At 38.3% G+C, this 12,560-nt stretch overlaps 1 protein-coding gene across 1 annotated transcript in view; it reads left to right on the top strand.

The window, feature by feature from the left end:
• The window catches only part of TLN2 (talin 2), a 176,561-nt gene that overhangs the window by 13,717 nt on the left and 150,284 nt on the right, over positions 1-12,560 (top strand). The window contains exon 7 of the mRNA XM_012645035.1: positions 12,181-12,244. Coding sequence (XP_012500489.1) covers positions 12,181-12,244 — 64 coding nt within the window. The remainder of the gene's footprint in view (positions 1-12,180; positions 12,245-12,560) is intronic.

Raw genomic sequence — 12,560 nt, 5'->3', positions numbered from 1 at the left:
AAATGGCCAAGGAACACTTCGTAAAGAAGATAATATTTGAGCTTGGTGGTTTAACATTAGAGGATGTGTTTATGTAATCTGCCATGTTAGCAGCTTTTTAAAAAAGACTGTGATTGTTTTCATTACTGGAGAGAAAGAATTTGATAAAATGAAACAATCTTGATTAAAAAAAGAGAGAGAGACTTTGTGGCATACCAGGAATACATGGAAACCTTCTTAGTCTACTAAAGGATATCTGTAATGAGTATCATAATAGTTTAATATTGGAGGAGTTTTCTTTAGTGTCAGGAAGGATGCCTGCTATCAATGCTTCTTGTCAACACGATACTGAATATCCTAACAAGTGCAATAAGGAAAGAAAAGGAGATAAATGATATCAGGATTGGAAAAACAAAGCTCTCATTAGTTGTGGGTGATATGATTATCTACAGAGATAATCTAGAGAGAAGCTTGTTAGAATTAACAAGAGCTTGAGCAAGATCTCTAGAAAAATCAGTATATAATATTAATAGCAAATAGTATTCCCATACATAACAAATAGAAAATGTAATTGAAAAAGGGAAAATACCTTTCATAATAATAACAAAAAGTATAATTTCCCTAGGAAGGAAGCTGTCCAACGATCTCTAAGATCTACCCAATAAAATGATAAAAGTTTATTGAAGATCATAAAAAATATGAATAGATGGAATTATTTGCTGTGTTAATGGATAGGAAGACTTGATACCAGATAAAGCAGTTCTACCTAAATTTATCTGTAGATTCAGTTCAATTCAAATCAAAATCCTACTTATCTAATAATGAGAAACCTATTCTTAATATGGATATTTCAATAAAGCTGTTATAAATTAATATGAACTAGTCAAGGCCCAGGAATGGCCAAGGCTAATTAAGGAGATATGGAGGGCTCATACAACTATCACAGTTTCTTACAAAAATACAGTAATCAAAACACTGTATTATTGTCATAGGGTGATATGGTAATTCAAAAGACTGATAAACCTACCTTTATTAAAATTAAAATATCTTATTAGGCAAAAGACATCATCAAGTTAAGAGTAAAACTTCAAACTGGAAGAAGAAATTTGCATATTTGTAATGCATACTGCAAGAACAAATTAATATCCAGAAGATATTAAAAATGAAAGAAAATCTTCTAAGGAAAAGATCACCCAGGATATTAATAGGCACTTTAAAGAGGAGGAAACTCAATTGGCTTATAAAGGCATAAGAAGATATTCAACCTGATAAGTAATCCAGAAAATGCAAAATCAAAAATATGACATTTCATGTCTATCAGGCGGGCATAAATTTAAATGTATGAAAACACCAATATACTTTCCAGAGGAAACAACAAGACATTTCAGAATATGAATCTTTGTATTTAAAAATATATGCACAAAGAGAAACAGGATATATTATTGTTCATAGATACAAGGAGATATAGGAACATTAAAATATCCATGGAAACTATTTTCAAGAAAGTAACTACCATTAGATAAAGAAGGGATATGGGATTTCAGCTAATTCCATAATCTCTATTTCATTGATAACAGAAGTAACAATCATAAAGCCAGTACGGCCACATGTTAACGTGTATTTCTCCTTGGTCGTAGGTACGTAAATTATAAGATATATAGTTTTCTGTAATTTGAAATGTTTCACAATTAACATTTCTTTTGAAAAGACAATTGCAATACTCTGGGCTTGAAGTGATACACACTTGTATTTGCTGCGGTTGGACATATAACATGTGGCCAAGGCAAAATTAATAGATATTGGAGGCCAGATGCAAAGTTTCCATTATTCTGCATGTTCTGGGAAGAAATGGTCCGATGGCTGGGTGTAGGCAGGCAGGTTGCAGGCTGAGAAAACCTCTCTCATCCTTGGTTGCCGCAGCCCCCTTGTCCTGTTTGGGAATTCCTCAGAAGTGTTTTACTGAGAAAACAAAACAACCTAGGGTACGAATCTTTGTTGAGAAAGAATTTAGAGTGGACTTGGAAATTTTCCCCCACAAACTCAAGATAATTCTACTGTCAACAAGCAAAGCTTTTGACACAGTAGGATGTCTTAAGTCAGTTTTTTGCTTGGCATCTGTCCAAACACATGTTCTTCCTTTGGAATTGGTTGTCTGTGTGCTTTTGTCAGAATAATTTGGCTGTTGATTCTGTTTTCAAACTAGCCATAAAGCAGGCATTTCACCCTTTGCTTTTCATCAGCCAATGTCCTCCCTCCTATTCCTCACCACCACCCTCCCACTTTTATTATTAAATAAAAGTACAATACAATAAAAGGGCATGTGCATACTTTTCTGCAGTATCGTTTCCCTGTTGACTGCCTTTTTTCTGTGTTCCTCACACCCAGGGCGCTCTTGTCTTCTCAGTTTGGGGAGGTGGGACCATTCAGTGGCACCTACACTGTTGCCTCCTAGCACAGCCTCCTGAGGTTGGTGCCTGCCTCCCTAACTGCTTTCGAACTCCAGAACTCTCAAACTGGGAGCCTCTGAATTTATCCAGCCCCAAGCTGTCTCTGAGTTCCTGGGAAGTGGCCCATCCTGAGGTTAAAGGGCATTTGGATTGGTCCAGGATCACAGAGCTACTGTGTGGCGGGGATAGGTCTTCAAACTCAATTCTCATGCTTCCACAGTGCTGCTGTGGTTGGAACAGGTTTCTTCCAAAATTCAGGTTAATATACATTAAGAGGTGGGGCCTTCAAGACACGGTGGTGAGTCCCCGAGGGCTTCTCCCTGATGAGTGATATTAGGGCCCTTACACAAGAGGCTTCATGCAGCACTCAGCCTACTTCCCTTTTGCTCCGCGAGGACACAGAGTTCCTCCTCTCGGGGAGAGGCAGCCCTCACCCGACAACTAAACCTGCCAGTGCCCTGACCTTGGACTTCCCAGCCTCCAGAACTGTGAGAAATAAATGTCTGTTCTTTATAAATTACTCAATCCGTGGTATTCTGTTGCAGTGGCACAAATGGAAATACATGGGCCATCTTCGCTCTCCACTTTTTCTTACCACCCTAACCATTTCCTGACTCAGTCAATGTTTCCTTCTACCCATGTCATCACCTTACATAACTGGAACTTAATACTCTCAGTCACACAGGCATTTTAATCTTTGAGTCTGGATTCAAATCCAAGTGTGTCTGGTTCCATAATTTGAGCTTTCAGCCTACTGTGCCTCTGACTTCAGTCTGCATTGGAATCATCTAGAGGGCTCGTTAAAGCACAGATTGCTGGGCTTCAACCCCAGAGCCTCTTTTTCAGTAGTCTGGGGATAAAGCCTGAAAATTGGCATTTCTTTTTATTTTTCTTTTTTGTCTTTTATGTTAGAGACAGGGTCTCATTCTGTTGCCCAGGCTGGAATGCTGTGGTGCAATCATAGCTCACCGTGGCCTTGAATTCCTGAGCTCAAGTGAAGCACTCTTCCTGCCTCAGCCTCCCAAGTAGCTGGGACTACAGGTGTGTACCATCACACCTGCCTTTTTTTTTTCTTCCTATTTTATAGAGACTGGGTCTCACTATGTTGCGCAGGCTGGTCTGAAACTCCTGGCCTCAAGCAATCCTGCCGCCTCAGCCTCCCATAGTGCTGGGATTACAGGCGTGAGCCACTGTGTGTGGCCAAAAACTGGCCCTTCTAACAAGTGCCTAGGTGCTTCTAGTCCCGGGACCACACTTTGAGACCTTCATGTGATTCCCAAATTTGAGGCGGGAGTCAGGATCCTGGATGTTCCAGTGTCCTTTGGGCGATGCTGTCCCTGTTGTATTTCTCTGCCTTTCCTACCCTCCGTTCCTCCACCCTCTGCTAGGTAGACACCTCACTGCTTGGTTTGTATGTTCATGTTATGTACTCAGCTCTCACAAATGAGCGGACATCCCTCGTTTCTGATTCATGTGAGCAATAACCTTCACAGCTAGGAATCTTCTCTGTTTTTTAGGTGGTGAAACCAGCCTAGATAGGTGGTGACTTGCACAACCTGGTGGCAACTCTGGGATAGATTAGAGGCGGTTAACATTTCCCCAAGTCATAGCTGCCTCCCCATGTACTTGTAACTTATGGCCAGACCAGAAAACATCTTTGGGACTCTATTGGGAATTACTTGTAGAGGCAGCTTGAATTTTACATAAGAACATGAGGTTTTATTATACATACAATGGAATATTATTTAGCCTTAAAAAAGGAGATCCTGCCATTTGCAATAGCATGGATGAACCTAGAGGACATTATGTCCTCTAAGTTTAAATAAGCCACACACAGAAATTAAAATACTGAGTGATCTCACATATATGTGGAATCTTAAAAAACTCAAATACACAGAAACAGAGTAGAAAAGTGGTTACCAAGGGTAGGAGGGTGGGGAATGGGGAGGTGGTGGTCAAAGGGTGCAGAGTTTCAGTTACGCAGGATACATGAGTCTAGAAAGCGAATATGCCTCATCTATAGCATGAGAACTGTGGTTAATACTATGTTGTATGCTCGAAATTTGCTAAGTGTAGATTTTAGGTATTTTTACCATAGAAGTAACTATGGGAGAGGACAGATATGTTAATTGGTTTGACTGTAGTAGTCATTTTACCACATGTATATCAAAGCATATTGTATACCTTAAATATATATAATTTAAAAATTATAACTCATCCTTAAAGAAAATGAGATTTCAGTGAAAATAGGGATTTGAATCTAGATCCCTTCCGTGGTTCCCATGGCTTCTGGACATTTCTAAAAATTGCTACCACATGGTCCTTAATTATCTTAATCTGATTGGTTTTTGTTATTTTATTCCAAAGGGTCTGAAATATTAATACATGTGATGGCATTTGACTAGAGGGTAACTGGGAGGGGCCGGGTGTCTAGTGGCCAAGAGCATGGTCTCTGGTGCCCACAGATGAGATTTGACTTGTGGGCTGTGACTGTGGGCATCTTACTTAGCGTGGCTGAGCCCCAGAGCCCATGTATCTAGAAAGTGGAATTATTTCTTCCTGGGGCTTTTGTCAGGATTTAATTAATCAACTTATGTGTGTAAAGCACCTACAACAGTGTTTGACCTTCAGTAAACGGCAGCTATTGTTAATAGCAGAAATCCTCTATCTGAGCGGTTTGGACTACTGATTGGACAATCCAAAAAATTGTTTAAAATGTAAAACCCTAACAAGTGATGTCTACTTCTCAGAAATCCTTTATTTTAACTTTAACTTTTGCATTCATTGCCGTCTTTTGATGTAGGGTCAAAGATTTTTCTTTGTGTGAGTCCCCACCAATTGGGTTTCTAGACTGTCTTTCATATATGAACCATGCATAATTCATCCTCTGTGAGGGGATCTAGACAGTCATGAAGCAATGTGAAGGCAGAATATTCTTAGATTTTTTTGTTTGTGGAGGTTTAGGGTGTACAAGTACAGTTCTGTTACATGTATGTATTGTGTGATGCTGAACCAGAGTCATTCACCTAAATGGTGTATATTGTATCCATTAAGTAATTTCTCACCCATTACCCCTCTTCTACCCTCCCACCATTTCAAGTCTCCGGCTTCTCTTATTCCACAGTCTCTGTCCTTGTGTACACATCATTTAGCTCCCACGTGTAAGTGAAAACATGGTATTTCACTTTCTGAGTTACTTAAGATAATGGCCTCCAGTTCCTCCCACACTGCTGCAAAAGACAGGATTTCATTCTTTTTTGTTGCTAATTAGTATTCCACAGGGGGTGGGTGTGTGTGTTTATGTGTTTATGTATGTCCACGTGCAGGTGTGTGTGTGTGTGTATAAATACACACATACACGCGCACACTTTTTTTTTATCCAGTCGTTGGTCGATGGGCACTTAGGTTGATTCCATACCTTTGCTACTGTGAATAATGCTGTGATAAACATGTGACTGCAGGTATCTTTTTGACATAATGATTTTTTGCCTTTACATAGATACCCAGTAGTGGAATTGCTGGATCAAATGGTAGCTCTAATTTTAGTTCCTTGAGGAATCTCCATACTGTTTTCCATAGAGCTTGTACTAATTTGGACATTCCCAAACGGTGTGCAAGCATTCCCTTTTCTCCATATCCTCACCAATATCTGTTATATTTTTACTTCTTAATAATGGCCACTCGGACTAGTATAAGATAGTATCTCACTGTGGTTTTAATTTGCATTTCAGTGATGATTAGTGATGTTGAACATTTTTTCATATGCTTGTTGGCTATTTGTATGTCTTCTTTTAAAAAATGTTCATGTCCTTTGCCTACTTTTTAATGGGGTTATTGGTTTTTTGTTGTTAAGTTGTTGAAGTTCCTTATAGATCCTGGGTATTATTAGTCCTTTGTTGGGGGCATAATTTGCAAATATTTTCTCCCATTTTGCAGGTTGTCTGCTCACTCTATTGATTATTTCTTTTGCTGTGCAGAAGCTTTGTGTTTAATTAAATTCCATTTGTCTATTTTTTTGTTTTTGTTGCATTTGCTTTTGAGGTCTTGGTCATGAATTCTTTGCCTAGGTCAATGTCTAGAAGAGTTTTTCCTAGGTTTTCTTCCAGTATTTTTATAGTTTCAGGTCTTACATTTAAGTCTTTAATCCATCTTGAGTTAATTTTTGTATATGGTAAGAGATAGGGGTCCAGTTTCATTATTTGCATATGGCAATCCAATTTTCCTAGCACCATTGATTGAATAGGATGTCCTTCCCCTGGTGTATGTTTTTGTCAACTTTGTCAATGATCAGTTGGCTGTGGGTATGTAGCTTTATTTCTGGGTTCTCTATTCTGTTTCATTGATATAGAATATTTTTAGATTCTTATGATTTTCTTTTCAGTATTTTACAGTTGTCTCATATCTAATTTAATAACTTTTTGTAAATATTTACCTTTAGGAAGCATTCAGTAGCTCAGTTTTCATACTATTTTAGCAGTTTATGGGCCATGTCAGTACATGATCATGTGATACGCAGCCAACTGCAGCAGATTAGAGAACAGATACAGGTGACTCGGCGAGAGCAAAGTCAGATTCCTGAGAGAGGAGTCTGTTGGCTGCAAACTTTCAACCTCTCATGGATCTTAGAGAGTAAGAAGAGCATTAATTAGTCTACACACTTACTGGAGTTGAGAATCTAACTTTATTATTGCATTCAGAAAGGGCAACACTTAAGAGGCTGGCAGGAGGGTTTGGAGGAAGAGTGAGTCTAAATATTAATACATGGCTTTTAGATGGCTTCCTTTTTAAGGTGAGAATGATTAAGGAGGCAGAGGGAGGGACTTTGCTTGGCCAGAGCTCGTTTAATTGGAAAAATTTGCAATCAGGTTTGAGAATCTTACCTGTTTACTCAGAGAAGGCTGACAGATTTCACTTGAATACACATCCCAGATGTTAGGAGCCTTCCAAACTTGGATTTGATAATCAAAACAACAACTGCTGCACTGCTGGCTGGCAGACATTGATGACACACTGCCTGCTCATTCCCACTTTGTGCTGACACTGTGCTCATGGCTAATTTACTGGGGGAAAATGCATGTCACATGCACACACACATGCATACTCTTCTTATATTAAAATACTGTAAACTCTCCCAAAACCCACTGTTTGGACATTGGGGATAATGCGTCTCATGCCCCTTCTGAAGTTGGTTTTTGTACATACTAAAGAATGGATATGAGGCAGATTCAGGTGGGTTGGTTGGCTGAGTTTGGATCAGGGAAGCTTGTCACAGCACAGGACTTTCTTGCCATGGCTGCCCAGCCTGTTCTGCCCCTGCTGGGCCACTTGCTGCCACCATCTGGCATTCTGGTAACAATCATTGCTCTGAGGAGGCTTGACGCGGAGCCCCTTTGGGGTGCTCTGGCTAACCTTAGCCGGGTCTCTCAGCTGATGGTGTATAGGAGCTACTGTCCGGGTGTCACAGCAGTGGTCATGATGCTTCTTCCTTATTTTAAACATGCTCCTGGGAGACAGTCTGAAGCAGGTGTGTCCAGGTAGGCCCACCCGTGGTCTGGGAGGTCAGAGGTCACTGCTCCTTACTGACAAGTCCTATGACCTCACTCAGCTAAGTCTTTACCTCTCTGAGACTCAGTTTCCTCCTCGTGTTGTTGGCACCTGCCTATTCTCTCTGAATCATTCCTTTTTGTCCCTGAAGTTGCTTAATGATAGTCATAACATCTAAGCTATTGCTGATTAGATATTTCTTAGATCCTTCCTGCTGACTGAGTTGGGGTCTCTTGATGAGGCCGGAGTGTTCTACTCATGCTGAGACCCAGATCCCTGAAATTCCAGGAAATGTATGTAACAACTTTCCCCCGCAGAAGTAGTTTGCTGATGGACCGGACACCATTATTCAAGTCTTAACGGACCCTTGCCTGCCCCTCCCCCCTCTTGTTTTGCTGCAGTATTTTAAAGCAAATCCCAGACGTTACATTGTTTCACCTGTAAGTACTTCGGTGTTTCTCTAATAATAGAGAATTGTTTTCAATAATAAAAAAATTTTTAAAAACAAGACACACAGAAAATCTACCTTAACACCCGACTAAATTAGCAATAATTCCTTAGTATCATCTAATACCTAGTCCGTGTTAAATTTTCCCTCATTATCTCAAAAATGTCATTTTGTACTCATTTTGTATCAGGATCTACACAAGGCCTACAAATTATATTTGATGTTTTTTACAACAGCTATATTGAGATAGAGTTTACATACAATGTTCCCATTTTAAGTGTATAATTCAGTGTTTTTAGTGTATTCACAGGATTGTACAACCGTCATAATAATCTAATTTTCGAACGTTTTTGTCTCCCTAAAAGAAACCCTGTGCCTATCAGCAGTCACTCTCCTTTTCCCCATTCCCTCCCCCAGCCTTGGCAACCACTAATCCTTTCTGTCTCTGTGGATTTGCCTGTTCTGGATATTTCTTATCAGTGAAATCATACTGCTTTCCTTATGTGACTGGCTTCTTTCACTTAGCACAGTGTTTCCATGTTGTAGCATGTATCAATACTTCATTCCTTTAGGTCGCTGAGTAATTTTCTGTTGTATGGACGAACCACATTTTGTCTGTTCATCAGTTGATGGACTTCTGAGTTCTTTCCACCTTTTGGCTATTACGAATAATGCTGCTGTGAACATTTGTGTACAAGCTTTTGTGTGGACGTGTTTTCATTTTTTTTCTGGGTACACACTGAGTAATAGATTGCTGTTTAATATTTTAAGAAACTACCAAACTGTTTTTCAAAGCAGCTGTACCATTTTACATTCCTGCCAGCAATATATGAGGGTTCCAATTCCTCCATGTCCTTGTTAACACTCACTATTGTCCATCTTTTTGATTGTAGCCATCCTAGTAGGTGTGTAGTAGTATCGTCACATTGTGATTTTTCTTTGCGATTCCCCGTTGGCTAATGATGTTGAACATATTTTCATGTGCTTACTAGCCATTTGTGTATCTTCTTTGGAGAAATGTTTGTTCAGATCCTCTGCCTATTTTTTTAATTAGGCGATTTATCTTTTTATTCAGTCGTAAGGGTTTTTATATATTCTGGATACAATTCCCTTCTCAGATATGTAACTTGCAAATATCCCTCCCCGCATTCTATGGACTTTATTTTCACTTTCTTGGTGATATTCGTTGCAGTTCATAAGTTAATTTTGATGTGTTCCAGTTTATCTATTTTTTTCTTTTGCCACATGTGCTTTTGGCATCGTATCTAAAAAGCCTTTGCCTAAACCAAGGTCATAAAAAATTACTCCTGTATTTTCTTTGAGAGTTTTATAGTTTTAGCTTTTACATTTAGGTCTGTCATCCATTTGGAGTTAATTTTAGTGACAGTGTGAGGAAGAGGGTCCAACTTCTTTCTTTTGCATGTGGATGTCCAGTTGTCTAAGTACCATTTGTTTAAAAAAAAAAAAATTCTTTCTCCATGTAATTGTCTTGGAACCCTCGTTGAAAATCAATTAACCATAAATGTGAGGGTTAATTTCTGAACTCTCAATTCTGTGTCTAGCCTTATATCACTACTGTACTGTCTTTGTTACTGCAGCTTTGTTGTAGTAAATATGTTTCTTAAATTTCTTTTGATCTATTACTACATTCTTTTCACCACCACCCCCAAACCATTTATTTGTGGGGAACCTGGGTTGTTGTTATAGAATTTCCCATGTTTGGGTTTGGCTGAGTATATCCTGATGCTATCATTGAACATGCTCCTCTAGTCTTCTTTTTGTAAATTTAGTATTTAGATCTAGGGGCCTTAATTAAATTCAGGTTCAATTATGTATTTCCTTATAGTTTCTTTATTGCCAAGAATGCTTCCTAAGTGGTGCTGTGTACTTCCTTTTGGGGGCATTTATTGTCTGGTTATCCTACTTTCATTAATATTAAAATTGATCCGTGGGTTTAGATGTCATTAGACTGATCCATCTATTACAAAGTTCCCCATCAATTTTTCATTTACTGGGTTTTGCAGTTATTGAAGTTTCCTTTGATTTATCAGTTATTTCATTAAGAGTTGTAAAATGATGATTTTGGACTTCTGTTATTCCTTCTACATTTCTTACCTGGAATTGTCCCACGTCAACAGATAGAAACATCAGAATAAATGCTTGCTTCTTTCCCTTCATTTCTCAGTTTTCAGGATAAGTTTGGTGCTCTAGCAGCCTTCTGAGGTGACTATTGATTTTTGTAAAAAATCTTTGTGAATCTTATATGTCCATGCTTTAACCTATGGCAGTCATCCTTTTTCAGATGCTCAAATTGTCACATCACATGAAATTAACTATATGATGTGTGGGATTTGCTTCAGGATAATCCAGGGGAAGGACTTGTGGGTGGGGAAGTAGATGGGTCACAATTGGCCACAGGTCGATAATTGTTGTCGAAGCCAGATGATGGGTTCATTATATTGCTTTCTCTTATTTTATATAATGTTTTAAAAACCATCCCATTTTTGGCCAGTAGGAATCTATTGATGTTGGCTCCGGTACCATCTTGGTAGCCTTCTTGATTCAAGGCACAAGAAGGCCCAGGGACATTTTATACATTTCCTTCCCCAGACCTGGAATCGGTTATTTCTCCAAGGCTCCCTGGTTCCTTTTAGTGAAAATGACATTAGAAGAACACCTGGCCCAGGCACGGGGTGTGCTGCTGCCATCAGCTTGTATTTACTCGTGGCCTTCTTTAGGGGACACAGCTGCAAAATGTCTTTTTGGAAAAAGAAAAGGGAATCAGGCACTCAGGCCAGTATTTCCAATTTGTATAAAAGACTACAGGATTTTTAGTCAAGTCTTTTTGCTTTTATTTATTTTTATCTATTTTATGCTATGAAAATCTTGGTTTCTAACAATGAACATAATTACTCATTTACTTTATCCTAATTATATATAACATCCTACTTATATATAATGTAATATCCTAATTTTATTGTGTGTATAGAGAGAGAGGGGGAGGGAGGAAGGATGTTAGTTTTAAACTATTGACATTGATGTTTTAAAACTAACAAGTCTCTGGTTCCTTTTGTCCTTAAGATATATCCCACTCAGGGTGTATAATCAAAAAACTGTTTTTCAGAGTTACTTGAAATAATTATTCTCCCTGTAGTTATATTGTCATCTTGATATACTGTTAAGTTCATTGGTTTCAGTTTGCTTTTGACTTTTGGGTGTTGCTTTTTCGTGATTTCATGTGGTTCAAAGTGAAAACTATAATACAAGAAATATTCAGAGAAGTTTGGTTTCTATCCTCGTTTACCCGCTCTTCCCATGGGGAACCATTTTTATTAGTACTAGGCTTATCCTTCCAGTATTTAAAAAATATGGAGAGACAATATAAAATAATGTTTTTTTTTTATTTCAGCATGTTATAAAATAATGTTTTTTAAGTAAAAAATATTTTCCTTCCTTTCTTACAAAGGGTAGCATACTGTACACTCTTGTGCTCTGGTTTTTTGGGGTTTTTTTCACTTTATAATATAGCCTGGAAATTCTTCCCTCTTTAAATATGTTAGTCTGACCTTTTTTATCAGACTGGTTTTATGTCCATGTCCTTATTTAAGTGCATTGTAGGATACAGCAGTCTGGTATTAATTACTCCATAAAATATTGGGAGAGTTAGTGACATAACTGTGAGTTTCATTAAAAGTCTTTGCTTTGCCTCTCCTCATAGAACATGATAAATGCCTTACCTTCTTTTAAATTTCTCTCTCTCAGTCTAAAGGAGTTCCTGCCCAAAGAATACATCAAGCAGAGAGGAGCTGAAAAGAGAATATTTCAGGTACTGGAAATGTACAGAAATTTATTATTCTCCTCAGTCCCTGGCCTCATTTATTAGTATGAGGGGCCTCTGCACATGATAGTTTTATGCCTCGTGCCTGTACTCTTATATAATAAATGATTAGTGACTCAGGAGTAAAGAAGCTGACAGTTCTACTTTGGGCAGATTTATTATCTTAATCCATACTTTCTTGCTAAAGGTTACTTAGCCCTTCTGAGAAAAATATGCATACATTTAATTCCAAAGGCATTATCTTGGTAACATTGAAACAAGGTGATAGACCATTAACATGCCCTGATGAAAAAGCTATAAAAAG

This window comes from Propithecus coquereli, unplaced genomic scaffold, assembly GCF_000956105.1.
Source record: "Propithecus coquereli isolate 6110/MARCELLA unplaced genomic scaffold, Pcoq_1.0 Scaffold224, whole genome shotgun sequence".
NCBI classification, from domain to species: domain Eukaryota; kingdom Metazoa; phylum Chordata; class Mammalia; order Primates; family Indriidae; genus Propithecus; species Propithecus coquereli.
Note: the sequence above shows the minus strand (reverse complement) of the source record. Positions and strands in the feature narration are given on the sequence as shown.